The sequence below is a fragment of the Protobothrops mucrosquamatus genome, unplaced genomic scaffold, assembly GCF_001527695.2.
Source record: "Protobothrops mucrosquamatus isolate PMUCROS unplaced genomic scaffold, P.Mucros_1.0 scaffold3145, whole genome shotgun sequence".
NCBI lineage: Eukaryota > Metazoa > Chordata > Lepidosauria > Squamata > Viperidae > Protobothrops > Protobothrops mucrosquamatus.
In genome coordinates this window covers 241,993-263,165 of record NW_015389145.1, presented here as the reverse complement: position 1 = coordinate 263,165, position 21,173 = coordinate 241,993, and the positions used below count along the sequence as shown (strand labels likewise).

General features: G+C 50.3%; 3 protein-coding genes across 4 annotated transcripts in view; 2 read left to right on the top strand and 1 right to left on the bottom strand.

Annotated features, from left to right (window-relative positions):
- PER1 (period circadian regulator 1) overlaps positions 1-12,381 on the top strand; it is a 29,714-nt gene extending 17,333 nt beyond the window's left edge. The window contains exons 14-20 of the mRNA XM_015826457.1: positions 2,095-2,343; positions 3,449-4,161; positions 5,222-5,381; positions 5,597-5,712; positions 9,531-9,613; positions 9,869-10,019; positions 11,739-12,381. Of these exons, the coding sequence (XP_015681943.1) occupies positions 2,095-2,343; positions 3,449-4,161; positions 5,222-5,381; positions 5,597-5,712; positions 9,531-9,613; positions 9,869-10,019; positions 11,739-11,966 (1,700 nt within the window). The 3' untranslated portion in view covers positions 11,967-12,381. The remainder of the gene's footprint in view (positions 1-2,094; positions 2,344-3,448; positions 4,162-5,221; positions 5,382-5,596; positions 5,713-9,530; positions 9,614-9,868; positions 10,020-11,738) is intronic.
- Positions 12,382-18,926: 6,545 nt separating this feature from the next.
- Positions 18,927-19,562, top strand: LOC107297098 (histone H1.4-like). Its single transcript, XM_015826456.1, has one exon. It carries the CDS (start codon positions 18,927-18,929, stop codon positions 19,560-19,562), a length of 636 nt encoding a protein of 211 aa, XP_015681942.1.
- Positions 19,563-20,787: 1,225 nt separating this feature from the next.
- The window catches only part of LOC107297086 (histone H3-like), a 92,444-nt gene continuing 92,058 nt past the window's right edge, over positions 20,788-21,173 (bottom strand). The window contains exon 4 of one of the 2 annotated variants that reach the window (XM_015826444.1): positions 20,788-21,153. In XM_015826444.1, the coding sequence (XP_015681930.1) occupies positions 20,788-21,153 (366 nt within the window). The remainder of the gene's footprint in view (positions 21,154-21,173) is intronic. The other variant, XM_015826445.1, reaches the window with a different exon arrangement.

Sequence of the window (21,173 nt, the reverse complement as noted above, 5' to 3'; positions counted from 1 at the left end):
TTAGCTTTTGGCGGCTAACTGCTGACGTCGTCAGAGTGGAATGCCGGAGGTTCGGTTGCCGACGTTTATCAAACAGTTGTTAGTTTATTAAACAGTTGTTTTTATATTTTATCCCGGTGTTCGGCTACTTTTCTCTACATACATACATGCATACAATTTTAAATACTTGAATCCTAGGTGTAAACGTTTAGAAAACTAATAAGGCTACTGAAAAAAGAGCCTTTTTAATTAACTGAGCTTTTGTCAACTTTTAGCCTTTAGCCCTTACTTTGATGATGTCAACAGGAGGTTGATGAAAGCTCAGTAATTAAAAAGGCTCTTTTGTATCCCGGAGTTCAGCAGCTTTATTAATTTTATATATATGTGTATGTGTATGTATATATATAATATATACATATATATGCTTTTATTGCCATAAGCCACCTGGACTCATTGGCTACGTGTGTATGTAATATATATATGTGTGTGTGTGTGTGTGTGTGTGTGTGTGTGTATGTATATTGTATAGATATAGATATAGACAGATAGAGATAGATATATAGATTGATATAAATATATAGAGAGATATAGAGATGGATGGATAGATAGATAGATAGATAGATAGATATAAATGAAATAGATAATGATAGATATAGATGATGATAGATAGATAGATAGATAATAGACAGACAGATAGACAGATAAATAGATAGATAGACATTAGATAGATAGATAGATAGATAGATAGATAGATAGATAGATAGATAAATAGAGAGACGTTCTATTGATCCTATCTAATTTGGTGTTTGTCAACCTTGGCGACTTTTAAGACGGCCTCATTTTACGACCGTTTTTTTGTAATGTCGTTAAGCGAGCAAAAATGAACGTATTGGTGAGCCTCCAGTCATGGGAGGGGGATGTGGCTTTTGGAAGTTCAGAGTTGATAATAGTAATGATGATGATGATGATAAAGAGGGAGAAGGAGTAGTAGTTGGAAGGGACCTTACAGGTCATCTAGTCCAACCCCCTGCTCAGGCAGGAAAAGACACTCCAGGCAGTGTCACAAGGAACTTTTTTTTTTGAGGGGGGGGGGCTCTGTCACAACTTCAAACGATCACTAAGCGAGCCCTTACAAATCGAGGACTACTTTTTTTAAACACACTCCTTCGTTGGAAGACCCGCAAAGAAAGTCCGCGCAGACATCGGGAGCCAAAGGCAAACAACATGCCCGTTTTTTAAAATCCCAAGAAATTTCGAAGGGGGGCACCGTTCGAAGTGAGACAATGGCATGGGAGGGGGGGGAGAAGTGACCTGGGGCCCGTTTTTCACCCTTAGCGACCGTCGATCAAAATTCAGACGCTCGGCAGCCGACTCCCGTTTACGACGGTTGCAGCGTCCCCTTTTGGCCGACCGTCTGACCAGCGAAGCCAAGAGAGAAAGCCAGATTTGCTTCACACAACCGTTGTTACGAATTGAAGAATCACGGTGGTTGGCTTGAACGACTCCCGGCGAGAAAGGCCGTAAAAACGGGGCAAGACTCGCTTAACGACCGTTCCAACCGAAGATTTTGCGCTCAACGTTTTTAAAGAAGAGACTGGACAGCCCTTTGTCTGAAATGGTCTAGGGTTTCCTGCCTGAGCAGGGGGTTGGACTAGATGACCTCTAATGTCTCTTCCAACTACTACGACTACTGCTACTATTTCTTCTTCTTCTTCTTCTTCTTTTTTTTTTTCTTCTTCTTCTTTCTTCTTCTTCTTCTTCTTCTTCTTCTTCTTCTTCTTCTTCTTCTTCTTCTTCTTCTTCTTCTTCTTCTTCTTCTTCTTCTTCTTCTTCTTCTTCTTCTTCTTCTTCTTCTTCTTCTTCTTCTGCTCCTACTTCTCCTCCTACTTCTCCTCCTTCATTTCTTCTCCTCCTGCTCCTCCTCCTCCTCCTCATTATTATTATGATAATGATGTTGTGGTCGTAAGTCAAGGACCAGCTTACTTAAGAGGAAGGCCCAAGCGTGTAAAACATGGAGGATGGTGTATTTCAAGGAAAGCCATGGAAGGGCTGACCTCTTTTCTTTCCCCTGTTTCCTCCTCTTCCTCCTGGCCCCCCACTTTGCCCCCTCCCCAGATATTGTCATGATGGAGGAGACGGCGCCCAGCGCCACCCCGCCCGTCCCTCCGCCCGGTCTGACCCCCGACCGCGAGCAGCAGTACCGCCGGGTGGGCCTGACCAAGGAGGTCTTGTCCGTCCACACGCAGAAGGAGGAGCACGCCTTCCTCACCCGTTTCAAGGACCTCAGCCAGTTGCGCGTCTTCAACTCCCCCTCCAGGCCCAGCTGGCAGGAGCTGCATCGGCCCCGGGGCCAGGAGGAGCGAGGTGATCCTGGAGGAGGGGGAGACACGGGGTCGGGAGTAGGGTGGAGCCCTCCTCTCCTTTTCGCTCTTCCCCTCCCCTTTGCTTCCTCCTTCCTTCCTTCCTTCCTTCCTTCCTTCCTTCCTTCCTTCCTTCCTTCCTTCCTTCTTTCTGCCCCCCAGCCCTTCTGCCACTGAGTAGGTTCCCTAGTTGGGTCACGAAACGTCTGCAAGAAAACTACCCAGCTCAGGGACCACCAAGGACTCTCACAGTTCTCCTCCTCCTCCTCCTCTCTGCTTATCCCCCTCCTCCTCCTCCTCCTCCTCCTCCTCCTCCTCTCTGCTTATCCCCCTCCATTCTTGCACTGATGACGTCCCTTAGTTGGGTCACGAAACATCTGCAAGAAAACAACCAAGCTCAAGAGAGTATCAAGGACCCCACAGTCGTCGTCCTCCTCCTCCTCCTCCTCCTCCTCCTCCTCCTCCTCCTCCTCCTCCTCTCTGCTTATCCCCTCCATTCTTGCACTGATGACGTCCCCTAACTGGGTCATGAAACGTCTGCAAGAAAACTGCCAAGCCCAGACAGCACCAAGGACCCCACAGTCGTCGTCCTCCTCCTCCTCCTCCCTCACCCCCTTCTAGCATTGATGGTGTTAACTAGTTGGGTCATGAAACATCTGCAAGAAAACAACCAAGCTCAGAGCACCAAGGACCCCACAGTCCTCCTCCTCCTCCTTTTCCTCCTCCTCCCCCCCCCCCCCCTCCCTTCTAGCACTGATGATGTTCCCTAGTTGGGTCATGAAACGTCTGCAAGAAAACAACCAAGCTCAGGGACCACCAAGGACCCCACAGTCCTCCTCCTTCTGTCCTTCTCTCCTCTTCCCTCTTCCTCCTTCCTCTTTCTCTTCCCTCCTTATTCTTTCCTTCCTGTTTTTCCTCTCCTTCCCTCCGTCTTCCTCTTCCTTCTTCCTTCCTTCCTCTTCCCTCCGCCTTCGTCTCCTTCCTCCTCCTTCTTATCCCTCCCTTCCTCTTTTTTCCTCTTCCTTCTCCCTCCTGCTGCCTCTTTCCTGCTCCTTCCTGCCCTTCCTCCCTCCTCCTCCTTCTCACCTTCTTCCCTTTCGCTTCCGCAGGATCCAGAGGTCTGCGCCATGGACCTCGCGGGCCGAGGCGCGGCCGGAAGTCCAGGGCCAAGCGCATCCGGCAGAACAAATCCTCAGACAGCTCCAGCTCTCCCCAGACCTCAGCTGGGTCGCCCCCCCAGATATCCTGTCCCCCAGCTGCCCCCTCTTGGGCACCCTCGGGCCCTTCCCCGCCCACCCTCCCAAACATGTCCTACCCGGCCGTCATGCCCACTTACCCGATCCCCGTCTTTTCCCCTCGCCCCACGGTGCCCCCAGGCGCCGAGCCTTCGCAGACCCTTTTGCCAGCCCTTCAGTTCCCCGCCCCCCTCGCCACCCCTATGGTGGCCCTAGTCCTGCCCAATTACGTCTTCCCCCAGATCAACAGCCCCCTTCCCCAGACGTACTTTCCCGGCGGACCCCTTTTCCCCTTCGGACCGCCACAGCCGGGCAGCATGCTAGCCCCCGGGCCCGAAGCCCGCTCTTCCACCCCGCACTCGATGAGCCAGCCCGAGCGGGCCGAATCCCCACTCTTCGAATCGCGCTGCAGCTCCCCGTTGCAGCTGAACCTGCTCCAGATGGAAGAGCTACCCAAGCCGGGCGACCGGCAAGAAGCTAGCGCGAGCAGTCACGCGGGACCAGCCGGCACCTCTGCAGACTGGGCTGGAGTGGCCAGCGGGCAGGGCGTGGTGAACGAACTCGGCCCTCCGAAAGATACCTGCATGGTGAGCGGCGCCAGGGCTAAAGTGTTCTCAGTCCGTCCGAGCGGAGTCCTCTTCCTGGGAACGAGTCAGATCTCGGATCCCGCGGGAAGGCGGTCATCGCGGACCGCGGGATGGCCTGTCCTTCCTCCTTCGGCCCCCGAGATGCCTCCGTTCCTAGCAACGAGTCGGTTCTAGATTCATTCTGGAAGCTGTACGATCCCAATCCGGGACTTCCACCTTTCTGTTTTATAATTTTTAGTCACTTGTAGCATAAAATGGAAAGATACAAAAGCGAATAATAAGGAACAAAGGTAGGGGAAAGGGAAGGGAAAGAAGAAAAAAGGCTGTGTTGCAGTAAAATAAGGCATTACATTAACATTGATCTTCAGCTTTTTACATTTCTATAGTAGTATGAACTAGCCATTTCTATATCAACAAATCAATCTAAAAGCCAAAATCCAAAAGATCCTTTTTTTTTCGCCTCAAGCACAAAATCCCTAAGCGGTTTCCAAGTAGAAACAAGAGTACTTAATATTCTTTTTTTTTTTTCATCAAAACGGTCGATTTAGCCATCTCGGCTAATTCGCTCATTTTTTGTAGCCATCCATTTATGGGGGGGAATCGCAAACATCCTTCCATTTTGGGGCATAGAGCAGGAGTCCCCCAACCTTGGCTACTTTATGACTTGTGGGCTTCAACTCCCAGAATTCCTCAGTCTTTTCCCATTAGACCCAGAAGGAAAGCTTCTGGTTTAATCTACATATTCACGTTAAGGATTTTCTGCATTAAAATACGAATCCTACTCCAATATTTCTGTGGTTTATCACATGTCCACCATAAACGATTAAAGAAAAAGTCGCTTCTTCCAATCCAGGACTTAACCTTATGAGATTCTTAACTGGAAAAGGTTTAGTTTTCGCTCCGATGTGAGCTGGACGAGGAGATCGAGGTTGTGCTGAGGGTGGCAAGGAGGGAACAGCGGCCGTAGGAACGGGTGACTCCGGGGTTTGCCAGAGAAGAGCCTGGCCTTGGAGGGGGGACACTCGTACCTGCTCCTAACCTGGCCATCATCCACTTCCAGGTGGAAGCTCATGATTCTTCCAACAACGACGCTTTGTCCGGCTCCAGTGACCTACTGGATCTCCTCCTGCAAGAAGATTCTCATTCGGGCACCGAATCAGCCGCCTCGGGCTCCATGGGCTCGGGATCCAACGGGGAGAGCACCTCTGCCAGCGGAACCAGTAAGTCCAGGAACCAGGTCGCGTGGGAGGATCTGGGTGAGCGGCCGGCGCTTCGCCGTCAGCCGGGGCTCCGTTTCGGAACCGGAAGTCCTGCTCTCGAGAGATTTTCACCAGCAATTTCTCACTTGCCGGGTGCCTTCCCCCCCCCCCCCCGGTTCATGGTACGGGGAGAATTTTTCCTGTATCCAACCCGCTTCCCTTCCCCTTTCCTGCAGCAAGCAGCAAGAGTAGCAACACCAGCAAATACTTTGGCAGCATCGACTCGTCCGAGAACGATTTACGGGCCAAGAAGCGATCCGAGGTGGAGGACAACGAGCACTTCATCAAATACGTCCTCCNTTCTTCTTCTTCTTCTTCTTCTTCTTCTTCTTCTTCTTCTTCTTCTTCTTCTTCTTCTTCTTCTTCTTCTTCTTCTTCTTCTTCCTCCTCTTCTTCTTCTTCTTCTTCTTCTTCTTCTTCTTCTTCTTCTTCTTCTTCTTCTTCTTCTTCTTCTTCTTCTTCTTCTTCTTCTTCTTCTTCTTCTTCTTCTTCTTCTTCTCCTCCTCCTGCTGCTCCTCCTTTTCCTTCTTCATTTCTTCTCCTCCTCCTCCTCATTATTATTATGATAATGATATTGTGGTCGTAAGTCAAGGACCAGCTTACTTAAGAGGAAGGCCCAGGCGTGTAAAACATGGAGGATGGTGTATTTCAAGGAAAGCCGTGGAAGGGCTGACCTCTTTTCTTTCCCCTGTTTCCTCCTCTTCCTCCTGGCCCCCCACTTTGCCCCCTCCCCAGATATTGTCATGATGGAGGAGACGGTGCCCAGCGCCACCCCGCCCGTCCCTCCGCCCGGTCTGACCCCCGACCGCGAGCAGCAGTACCGCCGGGTGGGCCTGACCAAGGAGGTCTTGTCCGTCCACACGCAGAAGGAGGAGCACGCCTTCCTCACCCGTTTCAAGGACCTCAGCCAGTTGCGCGTCTTCAACTCCCCCTCCAGGCCCAGCTGGCAGGAGCTGCATCGGCCCCGGGGCCAGGAGGAGCGAGGTGATCCTGGAGGAGGGGGAGACACGGGGTCGGGAGTAGGGTGGAGCCCTCCTCTCCTCCTTTTCGCTCTTCCCCCCCCTTTGCTACCTTCCTTCCTTCCTTCTTTCTGCCCCCCCCAGCCCTTCTGCCACTGAGCAGGTTCCCTAGTTGGGTCACGAAACGTCTGCAAGAAAACCACCCAGCTCAGGGTCCACCAAGGACCCCCACAGTCGTCGTCGTCGTCCTCCTCCTCCTCCTCCTCCTCCTCCTCCTCGCTTATCCCCCTCCATTCTTGCACTGATGATGTCCCCTATTTGGGTAACAAAACGTCTGCAAGAAAACAACCAAGCTCAGAGAGCATCAAGGACCCCACAGTCGTCCTCCTCCTCCCACACCCCCTTCTAGCACTGATGGTGTTAAGTAGTTGGGTCATGAAACGTCTGCAAGAAAACAACGAAGATCAGGGACCACCAAGGACCCCATAGTTCTCATTCTCCTCCTCCTCCTCTCCATAAGCCCCCCTCCCTTCTAGCACTGATGATGTTCCCTAGTTGGGTCATGAAAGGTCTGCAAGAAAACAACCAAGCTCAGAGAGCACCCAGGACCCCACAATCCTCCTCCTTCTGTAGTTCTCTCCTCCTCTTCCCTGTTCCTCCTTCCTCTTTCTCTTCCCTCCTCCTTATTCTTTCCTTCCTGTTTTTCCTCTCCTTCCCTCCGTCTTCCTCTTCCTTCTCCTTCCTTCCTCTTCCCTCCGCCTTCGTCTCCTTCCTCCTCCTTCTTATCCCTCCCTTCCTCTTTTTTCCTCTTCCTTCTCCCTCCTGCTGCCTCTTTCCTGCTCCTTCCTGCCCTTCCTCCCTCCTCCTCCTCCTCCTTCTCACCTTCTTCCCTTTCGCTTCCGCAGGATCCAGAGGTCTGCGCCATGGACCTCGTGGGCCGAGGCGCGGCCGGAAGTCCAGGGCCAAGCGCATCCGGCAGAACAAATCCTCAGACAGCTCCAGCTCTCCCCAGACCTCAGCTGGGTCGCCCCCCCAGATATCCTGTCCCCCAGCTGCCCCCTCTTGGGCACCCTCGGGCCCTTCCCCGCCCACCCTCCCAAACATGTCCTACCCGGCCGTCATGCCCACTTACCCGATCCCCGTCTTTTCTCCTCGCCCCACGGTGCCCCCAGCCGCCGAGCCTTCGCAGACCCTTTTGCCAGCCCTTCAGTTCCCCGCCCCCCTCGCCACCCCTATGGTGGCCCTAGTCCTGCCCAATTACGTCTTCCCCCAGATCAACAGCCCCCTTCCCCAGACGTACTTTCCCGGCGGACCCCTTTTCCCCTTCGGACCGCCACAGCCGGGCAGCATGCTAGCCCCCGGGCCCGAAGCCCGCTCCTCCACCCCGCACTCGATGAGCCAGCCCGAGCGGGCCGAATCCCCACTCTTCGAGTCGCGCTGCAGCTCCCCGTTGCAGCTGAACCTGCTCCAGATGGAAGAGCTACCCAAGCCGGGCGACTGGCAAGAAGCTAGCGCGAGCAGTCACGTGGGACCAGCCGGCACCTCCGCAGACTGGGCTGGCGTGGCCGGCGGACAGGGCGTGGTGAACGAACTCGGCCCTCCGAAAGATACCTGCATGGTGAGCGGCGCCAGGGCTAAAGTGTTCTCAGTCCGTCCGAGCGGAGTCCTCTTCCTGGGAACGAGTCAGATCTCGGATCCCGCGGGAAGGCGGTCATCGCGGACCGTGGGATGGCCTGTCCTTCCTCCTTCGGCCCCCGAGATGCCTCCGTTCCTAGCAACGAGTCGGTTCTAGATTCATTCTGGAAGCTGTACGATCCCAATCCGGGACTTCCACCTTTCTGTTTTATAATTTTTAGTCACTTGTAGCATAAAATAGAAAGATACAAAAGCGAATAATAAGGAACAAAGGTAGGGGAAAGGGAAGGGAAAGAAGAAAAAAGGCTGTGTTGCAGTAAAATAAGGCATTACATTAACATTGATCTTCAGTTTTTTACATTTCTATAGTAGTATGAACTAGCCATTTCTATATCAACAAATCAATCTAAAAGCCAAAATCCAAAAGATCCTTTTTTTTCCGCCTCAAGCACAAAATCCCTAAGCGGTTTCCAAGTAGAAACAAGAGTACTTAATATTCTTTTCTTTCATCAAAACGGTCTATTTATCCATCTCGGCTAATTCACTCATTTTTTGTAGCCATCCGTTTATGGGGGGAATCGCAAACATCCTTCCGTTTTGGGGCATAGAGCAGGAGTCCCCCAACCTTGGCTACTTTATGACTTGTGGGCTTCAACTCCCAGAATTCCTCAGACCCAGAAGGAAAGCTTCTGGTTTAATCTTACATATTCACGTTAAGGATTTTCTGCATTAAAATACGAATCCTACTCCAATGTTTCTGTGCTTTTATCACATGTCCACCATAAACGATTAAAGAAAAAGTCGCTTCTTCCAATCCAGGGCTTAACCTTGTGAGATTCTTAACTGGAAAAGTTTTAGTTTTCGTTCCGATGTGAGCTGGACGAGGAGATCGAGGTTGGGCTGAGGGTGGCAAGGAGGGAACAGCGGCCGTAGGAACAGGGGTGACTCCGGGGTTTGCCAAAGAGGAGCCTGGTCTTGGAGGGGGGACACTCGTTCCTGCTCCTAACCTGGGCCATCATCCTCTTCCAGGTGGAAGCTCATGATTCTTCCAACAACGACGCTTTGTCCGGCTCCAGTGACCTACTGGATCTCCTCCTGCAAGAAGATTCTCATTCGGGCACCGAATCAGCCGCCTCGGGCTCCATGGGCTCAGGATCCAACGGGGAGAGCACCTCTGCCAGCGGAACCAGTAAGTCCAGGAACCAGGTCGCGTGGGAGGATCTGGGCGGGTGGTCGTCGCTTCGCTGTCAGCCGGGGCTCCGTTTCGGAACCGGAAGTCCTGCTCTCGGGAGATTTTCACCAGCAATTTCTCGCTTGCCGGGTGCCTTTCGGGGGGGGGGGGGGCCAAGTACCATGCCCCTCTTAAAAAGGACATAGGTTGGGCGAAGGGAAGGGGAAAGGACGTCGTTCGTCGTTCTCATCGTTGTGGTCGTTTATGAAACCGTCGTAGCTGAGCAGGCTCTTGCTAAATGCCCGGTTCTTCGCTAGGCTCCACCTCCTGTTGCTCGTGAAGTAGTTTATGCAGGAGGAGGATCCCATCTGGCTGCTGATGGCGAACACCGACGACAAGGTCATGATGTCGTATCAGCTCCCTGCCAGGTGAGCCGCTTCCCACGGCCCGCTTCTCATTTTCGCTCGGTCCTCCCGGGATCCAGATTTTTGGATTCGTCGAGAGAGAAGAAAACGGGAGCTTCTTTTCCGGTTATCGTTAACGGGGGACGCTGGAATTAGGGAGGGGGCTTTTTGCTTGCTTTAATTTTGGTTGAAGTCTGGGGGACGGGGGGGTCACTTCTGGCTCTTAGGGAAGTCCTGTGGCATTTCTGACCGTCTTGCCCGCCGGTGTCTCCTCCACAGGGACACGGAGACTGTCCTGCGGGAAGATCGGGAGAAGCTGAAGCAGCTGCAGAAGCAACAGCCGAGGTTCACGGAAGAGCAGAAGAAGGAGCTGGCGGATGTCCACTCCTGGGTCCAGAAAGGGGTCCTGCCCAAAGCCATCAATGTCACGGTGAGGAGGCAACCGGCAGCGTCCGGGTGAGGGGAGGGATGAGGGGAGCAACGAGGGGGCACTGGAATTAACAAGAGTTGAAAGGGACCTTGGAGGTCTTCTAGTCCAACCTTCTGCTTGAACAGGAGACCTTATACCATTTCAGACAAATGGCTGTCCAGTCTCTTCTTGAAAACCTCCAGCGACGGAGCACCCACAACTTCTGGAGGCAAGCAGTTCCACTGGTCATGTCCTCGCTGTCAGGATAATTTCTCCTTAATTCCTGGTTGCTTCTCTCCTTGACTGGTTTCCATCTGTTGCTTCTTGTCCTGCCTTCTTCGGGTGCTTTGGAGGATATGTGCCCCCCCCCTCTTCTTTGGGACAGCCTCCCAAATATTGGAAGATGTTATCGTGTCTCTCCTCCCCCCTCGTCCTTCTCCTCGTTAAATTAGACATACCCAATTCCTGCAGCCGTTCTTCGTATGTTTTAGCCCTTCTAGGCCGTTAATCATCTTTGTTGCTCTTCTCTGCGCTCTTTCCAGAGTCTCAACATCTTTTTTATATTGTGGGGAATCAGCCCTGCTTGTCGTTTAGCACACAAGTGTTAATTTACGCTCGTTTTTTGGTTGTCGTTGGCCCTTGGTCGATTTATTGACCTGAAGCAAGGGAACCACGGCTCTCTAGACACATACAGGGAGTCCTCAGCTTACGATCGCAGGCAGTTGAGGCCGTTTCTGTGGCTAAGCGAGACCAGTTATTTAATGAATTTTGCCCCCCCTCCCCCCCGTTTTACGGCGTTCCTTGCCACCGTTGTTAAGGGAATCCCTGCAGTTGTTAAGTTAGTAACTCGGTCATTAAGTGAATCCGCCCCCCCTTGACTTTGTGGGAGGGTCGCAAAAGGGGAATCGCGTGACCCCGGGGGACGCTGTGACCGTCGTAAGTACAGGCCAGTTGCCAAGCGTCTGGATTTTGATCACCTGACCACGGGGATGGTGCAATGGTCGTAAGTGTGAAAAACGACCAGATGTCACTTTTTTCAGGGCCACTAAATGAAGGGTTGTAATTTGAGGACCACCCGTAGAATATCGGCTACCTAACCCCAACCTTAAACCTTAAATGTAACCTTAAACTTAACCTTTAACCTTAACCCTAAAACCTTAACCCTAACCGTAACCCTAAGCTTAACCCTTAACCTTAAACTTTAACTCTTAAACCTTAATTCTTAACCCTAAGCTTTACCCTTAACCCTTAAACCTAACCTTAACCTTAAACCATAAACCTAACCTTAACCATAAACCTTAACCCTAACCTTAACCCTAACCCTAATCTTAAACCTAACCTTAACCTTAACCTAAAGCCTTAAAGCTAACACTAACCTTAACCCTAGCCTTAACCCTAACCCTAAACCTTAAAGCTAGTCCTAGCCCTAGCCCTAAAGCAGAGGTCCCCAACCTTTTGGGCACCAGGGACCGGTTCCGTGGAGAGAGTTTTTTCCGCGGACTGGAAGGGTGCCCTGTTTTGTGTGCTGCCTGCATCCCACGGATAAGGCTTCGGTTGTGTGGACCAGTTGCTGGCATGCTGAGGCCCGGTACTGGTCCATGGACGGAGGGGTTGGGGATCCCTGCCCTAAACCTTAACTCTTAAACCTAACTCTAACCTTAGCTCTATCCCTAACCCAATTAGCCCACACTAAGCTAACCCACCTCTTGTCTTCCTTCCCCTCTTTCTCTTCTCCTCCAGGCTTGTGTCGAGTGCGAGAGTAACGCTGCCTCCCAGGCCGCCCCCCTTTACGACGTCGAGATCCAGGATATGGACCTGAACGGCATGTTGGAGCCGATGGAGGAGGGCACCGGGGCCCAGGTCCCTCTGCCTTCCTCACCTCTGGAAATGGCCATGGAGGAGGAGGAGGCCGGAGAGAGTCGGGACCAGCCGCACCTATTAGAAACAGAAGCGCAAGGGACCAGCTAAGCCCTGAAGAAAGGACTAGTACACACCTTTTGGAGGTTGCTCGAGCGAGGGGAGGCTGCTGAGCGGCAGGAGTCGGACCCCGAGGCAGCTGGCGTGGAAAGGACCCCATGTGTTGCCTTGTTTAATCAGAACTTCCGGACCGGCGGGTCTCCAGGGATAGCCCCCTGCGCTTCGCTGACACCCTCCTCTCCAACTGGACCAGCCGCTTTGATCTTCGCGGCGTTCAGGAGGGTGTGGACCCAGGACATTAGGGAAAGGGGGGCGTGCGCGCGCGCGAGGGTGTTTCGGGTTTTTATGTATTTATTTTTGACAATTTGTCACTGGTTTACTGGGGTGGTTTTTTTTAAAATGATAACTGCAGCCGGGTCCCGGCTGGCAGCGCCGAACGTAGTAATAACGATGGCGATAATAATAATAATAAAAAAGAGGTGGCTTGCAAAAGCGAGACGTCGGCACAGGCCCTTTTTTTTGCCCCTTTGCCACAACTTTCCTAGCTGGAGGTCCGAGAAGCTGCCCTGAGATTCCCCGGAAGAGGTTTTCTTCGTGGGGGTCCTTGGGGGGGGGTTTCTTCAGCTGGGTAGTTTCCTGGCAAACGTCTCGTGACCCAACTAGGGAACGTCATCAGTGCTAGAAGGGAGCGGGGGGGGGTTGCTTTCTGTTTATGGGCAAGTGTCCGGGTCGGTGGGGGTGGTGTTCTTGGTGGTTCCTTGGGTGGGCTTTTGTGTGCTGTGTGTGTGATGGTTTGTCTGAGTTGGTAGTGTGGCAAACAGCTTGTATATAAACGGAGAGCGAATCCCACACTCCCTTCTAGCACTGATGATGTTACCTAGTTGGGTCATGAAACGTCTGCAAGGAAACCACCCAGTTCAGAGACCACCCAGGACCCCACAGTCCTCCTTTTCCTCTCTGCAGACCCCTTCTAGCACTGATGATGTTCCCTAGTAGGGTCATGAAACGTCTGCAAGGAAACACCAACTCGGAGACCACCAAGGGCCCCTCATTTCAACCTTGAGCTACCAAATATTCTCTATTGAGTTTATCTTCACCCAACAAATCAACTTCCCTAATTTATTACCCCCCCTCTCTGCTCCGTTGATGTACATCACTCATACGCTTCCTGTTGTTGCCAATACTTTTCCTGACTTTCCTGGCTCTGGGGAAGAGGGATTTTTTCAGATCCACCGGCCACTCCCATCTTTCTCTTAAAACAATGTTCCAAACTGGGGACTCAACGTGCCAAAAGAGAAATCTTTTCCTGGGGGGAAGATTCCTCGGTTAGCTTCTTGGGATCTGGAGGGAGAGATTCTGGGCTGTGTTTTTCCCTACGGTTTTCCTTCTTGTAAATTCCCCTTGCGCTGTTTGGAACTGCAGTGGTGGCAAAACCAGGACGTAGGAGGCGCTGATTTGACCGCGCCTGGTCACCCACTCCCCAGAAAAGAAATTTCTTTTCTCAAAAGGACAACAATGGAGAGCAAATATTTTAGCCTGGCTTTTTCCAAGCAAAAAACCCCCCCGCAAACATTGAGACGACAAATCTTTTTGTTCCTTTTAAAGCAGTGAGGACAATTAACCAGTGGAACTCCTTGCCACCAGAAATCGTGGGCGCTCCATCACTGGAGATTTTTGAGAAGAGGCTAGACAGCCACTTGCCTGAGATGGTATAATTTCTCCTGCTTGAGCAAGGGGGCTGGACTAGAAGACCTCCAAGGCCCCTTCCAGCTCTTATTCTATTCAACTATTCAAAGCAGTTGGGCAAACTTGAGGACTAGCCTCCAAAGTAGAAAAAGGCTTTCGTGGAGATCAATGGGACCACCTCTTCTGCTTTGGCTGGTCAATACCAGCAGCTGTGCAGCACCATAGTAAGGTCCTTCAGCATGGTCTGGAGGACCTTTAAGGGACCCACCTCTTCCTCCCCCTGCAGGGATTCTTGTGTGGGTGTGTTAAAAACTCAGTGGATTCAGACATCGTCACCCCTGGCTATCATTGGACCAAAATACTGTGCGTCCCGCTGTATGTTGTGACTGTCTTTGAGATGTTTTGCTCGTGTTTGATTCCTGGAAGAGACCGCAAAGCTGATAGAAGTCCAGAGAAGAGAAACCCCTGGATCTCGGATCATTTATGGAAGGATTTCTGGCTTTGTTTGAAAGGACTTTTTCTTCCTGCTATATTTCCCCCCCCCCCCCATGGATCTGGCCGTCCTAGAACAATTCAGGGCAGTGGGTCTTGATTTTTTTCTTTGCACTAAGGGAAAATAATAAAGTTTGGGGTTGTCAAATCCAGCCACTTCCACTTCTATATATATATATATATAATATAAATCTTTCCCATATTCAAAATCCAAACACACACACACACACACACATATATATATATTATGGATCATCACACAGTCAGCCAGATGTTCAGACTGGATTTGGCATTTTGTCTACCTATCGAGTCCTTCCCAAGGACCTGGGATAGGCAGATGTGGATTTTTGATGGTATTACAGATATCGTCGCAGGATGGAAGCAATTCCTAGTAAGGCCGCCTTTTGCAATTGACTAATAGCGAATTTGTCAATGCCGATGATGGTGTTCAAGTGGTGCTCCAGTTGTTTTGGGATTGCATCCAAGGTGTCTATTACTATTGGTACTACCCTTGCTTGCTTTTGCCACTATCCAGACTTTTTTGTCTTTCTTATCGACAATTGTTAAGTCCGGGGTGTTATGTTGCAGGTGCTTGTCTGTTTAAATTCTGAAGTCCCAGAGCAGTTTAATTTTATCATTTATTATTATTATTATTATTATTATTATTATTATTATTATTATTATTATTATTATTATACACACACACACATATATATATTCTTGAAAGGAGAGTGGGTGTCCCGTTGAGGATGATGAAGTGGAAGTGGCTGGATTTGACAATCCCAAACTTTTAATGACTTTTTTTTTTTTTTTCCAAATACCACTTGCAAAACATACAATCTAATTTCCCCAATTCCGGTTGAGGATTGGACAAACCTTCCCCAAATAACATTATAACTTACAGCTCCAACATGTAGGCTTTGCTTAACGGCCGTTCGCAGCGAGGATGGAGGGAGGGACTCTGAAAGGCAGCTTGGCCACAATGTATGATGCTCTTGGCTGTTTTCCAGTAAAAACACCTGTCGTATATGCTGGATTTGCTTAGCGGCCACGGGATCCCTTACAACAACAGTTGTAAAACCAAGTCAGTTTACTCGGGGACCTGCTTAACGCCCCCTCCTTGCTGACTTAACGATGGAAATGGCGTGTTCGTAAATGGAGGACCATGTGTAATTTAAATTTTTGATTATTTAATTTTAATTTTGACTCTCTAGAAGAGAGAGAGAGAGAGAGAGAGAAATGCTTGGAAATTTTTGCTAAAAAGGATTTTAGCTAAATCCTTTTGGCTAAAAGGATTTGGACCCTCGCTCTCTCTTTAACTCTCATCAGCCTCCCGGCCTTTTTTTCATCCTAGTTCTCATTTAGGAAGAGAAAACAATTACCCATCATTTTTGGATTAACATGGAAAATAAATATAGTTCTTGTCTTACGACCCCAACATTTCCGTCGTTAAGCGAGACATTTGTTCAGGGCGTTTTGCCCCATTTTACGACCTTTCTCGCCACAGTTGTTAAGTTGATCACTGCAATTATTAGTCACATGGTTGTTAAGTGAATCTGGCATTCCCCATCGACTGTGTGTCCGAAGGTCACAAATGGAGATTGACACACACACCCCGGAACGCTGCGACCGTCATAAATATGAACCCGTTGTGTCTGAATTTTCATCACGTGACCCATGGGGGACGCTGCAAAGGTGGCAACTCTGAAAAATGGCCGTGACATTTTTCAATGCCGTCGTAGCTTTTCGACGGTCACTAAATGAACTTTTGTAAGTCAAGGGCTACCTGCGGCGGCCTCAGATCTTAATTTTGCATCCGTTGAAAATGTCTCTTTCCCCCCCCCCTCTAGTTAAAGGGAATAAAAATCTCAGGCAGCCATGTTTTGCACAGAGTTATAATAATAATAAAGTTGGAAGGGACCTTGGGAGGTCATCTAGTCCAACCCCCTGCTCAGGAAACCCTATAGTACATTTCAGAGTTGTCACATCGGGAAATACCCATCTCCTGTGTCCCTACCTACATTTTCCATTTTTTAAAAAAATTCTTCCTGGCATGGGTCAGCCCGGATAGCAGGGTACAAAAGGTGGGGAGGCGAAACTGTTTTGCTAGTTGTTGGTCCAACTATTTATTTTTGTATAAAACCACAAAAGTTTGTTCTCTTTCTTTCTCTGCTGCGGAGAGTGTGTGTGTGTGTGTGTGTGAGAGAGAGAGAGAGAGAGAGAGAGAGAATGTGCAAGAACCGATCGAATTTGTGGCGCAATTTCTGTGAATCTGATTCTGCCACCAAATAAAGGCATTTTTGATATTTTTTTTTTCTCACGGTGTCCCTGGCGTGTTTTGGGAGAAAAAACAGGCAGCTGGATGTTGAAGGTCTAGCAGTTGGATCCAAGAATATTTAATTCTCTGCCACTTCTATTACATCCTAGTCTGCTTCAGGCATCTCCGGAATAACAGAATTGGAAGGGACCTCGGAGGTCTTCTAGTCCAACCCCCTACTCAAGTCCTTGACTTACAACTTACAAGCGAGCCCGTTTCCATTGCTGAGCAAGACAGTGAATTTTGCCCCATTTTACGGACCTTTTTCGCCACAATTGTTAAGTGAATCGGAGAATGAAAATCCCCAGAAAACTTGAATGGTGCTCCATGCCTGATCTCAGTTAAAAACAACCAGGTTAATCTGCAGTGATGCTAGAGAAGTGATGGTTAGGGGCCCATTTTGCGTTCTATTGCAGGAATCTGAATAATTTTGCCGCTGGTATTATGCCGACTGGTGCCACGAACCTGAAGATCGGCTTTTCAAAACCAGGTTTGACAAGCAAAATGGAGGGAGGGGTGAGGTGCAAACTACCTTAAAATGGCGGCAAAAATTGACTAAGAAAGAGGAAAACCCTCTGCCTTAGGAATTAGCAGAAGGGATAATGAGGGAGAAATTCTAAGGCAAATGATTTTAGGAAGGTAATGAACACAGTTATTCCTCAATTTATGACCACAATGGGCAGCCATTTGTCTGAAATGGTATATGGGGTTTCCTGCCTGAGCAGGGGGTTGGACTAGATGATCTCCAAGGTCCCTTCCGAATCAGTTATTCTCTCTCTCTCTCTCTCTCTCTCTCTCTCTCTCTCTCTCTCTCTCTCTTTCTTTCTCTTTCTTCCTTCCCCCTCCCTCCCTCCTCCCACACTGGAAGTCTTTAAGAAGAGACTGGACAGCCACTTGTCTGAAATGGTATATAGGGTTTCCTGCCTGAGCAGGGGGTTGGTCTAGATGATCTCCAAAGTCCCTTCCGAATCAGTTATTCTCTCTCTCTCTCTCTCTCTCTTTCTTTCTCTTTCTTCCTTCCCCCTCCCTCCCTCCCTCCCTTCTCCCACACTGGAAGTCTTTAAGAAGAGACTGGACAGCCACTTGTCTGAAATGGTATATAGGGTTTCCTGCCTGAGCAGGGGGTTGGACCACTAGATGATCTCCAAGGTCCCTTCTGAATCTGTTTTTCTTTCTTTCTTTCTTTCTTTCTTTCTTTCTTTCTTTCTTTCTTTCTTTCTTTCTTTCTCTCTCTCTCTCTCTCTCTCTCTCTCTCTCTCTCTCTCTCTCTCTCCCTTCCTTCCTTCCTTCCTTCCTTCCTTTCTTTCTTTCTCCCTTCCCTTCCTCACCCTGCCAACAAAAGTGCGGATAGTCAAGGCCATGGTTTTCCCAGTTGCAACGTATGGATGTGAAAGTTGGACCATAAGAAAGGCTGAGCGCCAAAGAATGGAGGCCTTTGAACTCTGGTGCTGGAGAAGACTCCGGTGAGTCCCCTGGACTGCAAGGCGATCCAACCGGTCAGTCCTGGAGGAGATCAACCCTGACTGCTCTTTAGAAGGCCAGATCCTGAAGTTGAAACTCAAGTCCTTGGGCCACCTAATGAGAAGGAAGGACTCACTGGAGAAGAGCCTGATGCTGGGAAAGATGGAGGGCAAGAGAAGAAGGGGACGACAGAGAATAATGAGGTGGCTGGATAGAGTCCCGGAAGCAGGAGGCGTGAGCTTCAATGGACTCCGGAAAATGGTAGAGGACAGGAAGAACGTGGTCCATGGGGTCGCCATGGGTCGGACACGACTTCGCAACTAACAACAACAATCTAGGTTACCGAGTTGCAGAAAAAAAGGATAAAGCAGACAGCTTAAAAACCAAACCACCTCCCCTAATTTTTTTTTCACTCTTCACTTATCCCGGCTCTATTTAATGATAACCCAATTCCCCAACTTTTTTTTTTTTTTTTTGCATTTGTCGTTTTCAAGCCCCCACATCAAACGCACGTCCCAGGTGTGTAGACCGTTCGATGTGTTACTTGGCTGGATTAAAGAAGCGATTGCGGTGCAAATCATCAGCCGAAATCCTTGCCTGGCGGGCGGGTCAAGCTGCAGACCCCCCAGGCTGCCGTTTCCGAGGTCTTACACGCGCCTTTCCCGAGAGACCCCTTCAGCATCTCCCAACAAAGGCGCAAGTGTACACGTGTCAAGGCAGAAAAAGCCGGGAGATGTTGCGCTCCTCGCTTTCTCCCCGCAATTTCTACGCTGCTCCGGCCAAGGAAAGCCGGGATCCCGAAAGAAGACACCCTCCCCTTCGATCCCCCCGGGAAAGGAAGGGATCGGCCCGAGGGATTTTTAGTAATCGACTCTTTTATGCACCTTCAGAAACACAAAATCTCCATCATCAGGAGCGGAGTCGGACCCAACAAAGCGCCGGGCTGGCAACGGACCAATCAGCGCTCAGCTCCTCTCCTATAAATACCAGCGCCCGCCGCGCTGACGGGCACTCGAAGGGTCCGTGTCGGAGGAAGCGGGTGGCTCGTCTCCAGGATGGCAGAAGTCGCGCCGGCTGCGCCCGTGGCGGCGGTTCCGGTTTCGAAGGCGAAGAGAGTGGCAGGCGCCGCCGCCGCGAAGGTGCAGCAGCGGAAGCCGGGCGGCCCCAGCGTGACGGAGCTGCTGATGCAGGCGGTGGCGGCGTCCAAGGAGCGCGGCGGCATCTCGTTGGCCGCGCTGAAGAAGTCGCTGGCTGCCTCGGGTTACGACGTGGAGAGGAACAACAGCCGCATCAAACTGGGCCTGAAGAGCCTGGTGACCAAGGGGACGCTGCTGCAGACCAAGGGCACCGGCGCCTCAGGCTCCTTCAAGCTCAACAAGAAGCAGGCCGAGCCCAAGGTGAAGGCGGCGGCGGCGGCGGCGGCGGTCCGCAAGAGGAAGCAGCAGCAGCAGCCGGCCAGGAAGCCCGCCAAAAAGGCGAGGAAGGCTCCGGGAGCCGCCGGGCCGAAGAAAAGCCCTAAAAAGGCGGTCAAGAAAGCGCCCAAGGGCGTCAAGAAGCCCAAAGCGGCGGCGGCGGCTAAAGCGAAAAAGGCGGCTAAAAGCCCCGCCAAAGCCAGGGCGGCGAAACCCAAAGCGAAGCCCAAGACCCCTAAAGCGAAAGTGGCGAAGCCCAAGAAGGGCGTGAAGAAGTGAGCGAGTCTTACTTTTTGCAAAAGCAAAAAAAAAAAAAAACCAACCCCAAAGGCTCTTTTAAGAGCCACCCACAAAAATGTTAAAAGGTGCTGCTTTCCACTAAAACAAAACAATTAAGTTGACTCCCTCGCAGGGCTGTTGTTTGGAAAGGGGAGGGAGGTGGTGTGCCGCCATTTTAATCTATTGTCCAAAAGCTACTTATAATTTCAGGCAAAGCAAAAAAAAAGTAAAAGTTAAAACTTAGCAAAAGCGAAATTTAAGGGTAGATGAGTGGAAAACAAGGAAATGAGTTATTTATATAAAAAAAATAAAGGGATACAAATCAAAACATTTAGAGGGACAGTCAAGCATTTTATAGGGCACTGAAACATGGAAAATGTCCAAGTGAATCAAACAAGATAGTTGGGGGGAAAAAGTTGTTTATTGATTTAAGATAACAGTCCAGAAGTGGCCAATTTATGGGTCACATTCCTCCTTTCCAGCTGGTTTTTTTTATCTTAGAAGGTACAAGTGAATGAGGCCTATTCGGTTTCTTAGTTGGTGAAAAGGCAGCTTTTTCGTGTTATTTTTTTTAAATTTGGCTAAAAGGAAAACTTGTGTGGTTTCCTGATTTTCAAAAAAGAGGCAGGGATGCCATGCTAACGGGGAAGCCTAAGCATCCCAGTAATAGCACACCTAATGCTCACCCAGTAGGCAAAAATATTTTAATAGCTTTGGGGGAACCATCCTATAAGCCTCATATATATGTTATTCGTTGCAAAGTCGCCACCCCATGGACAATGTTTCTCCAGGCCTGCCTGTCCTCTACCATCTATATATATTTTTAACATTTATATTTTATATTGGTAGCCATGCTGCCTGAGGAATTCTGGGAGCTGAAGTCCACAAGTCTTAAAAGTTGTCCAAGGTTGCAAACACCCTGCCATATTACAAATAGACTGCCCAAATCTATTGTAGTTCAATCTAGATCAAATTATGGCTTCAATCCCTAATTTGAAGGGGATAAAGGCAGCAGATCCCAATGCTAAGTGAATTTAAAATTACTGGCAATCTGCTCCCAATTCAAGTCTCCCCCCAGATGTTTTCTAGGTGTAAATCGACCGTAATTGGAAATACAGCCGGCGTGATCAGCGCTTTCCGTAGAGTAATTTGGTGGCTCTTAAAAGAGCCTTTGGGTTTCTGAAAACGGAGCGGGAAATTCCTCGCAGCGGCGCTTTTGTTTTGTTTACGCCCGCTCCCCGCGGATGCGTCGGGCCAGCTGGATGTCTTTGGGCATGATGGTGACGCGCTTGGCGTGGATGGCGCACAGGTTGGTATCCTCGAAGAGCCCCACGAGGTAGGCCTCGCTCGCCTCCTGCAGCGCCATCACGGCCGAGCTCTGGAAGCGGAGGTCGGTCTTGAAGTCCTGCGCAATCTCGCGCACCAGCCGCTGGAAGGGCAGCTTGCGGATCAGCAGCTCCGTCGACTTCTGGTAGCGGCGGATCTCCCGCAGGGCCACGGTGCCGGGCCGGTAGCGGTGAGGCTTCTTCACGCCGCCCGTCGCCGGAGCGCTCTTCCGCGCCGCCTTGGTGGCCAGCTGCTTGCGGGGCGCCTTCCCGCCGGTGGACTTGC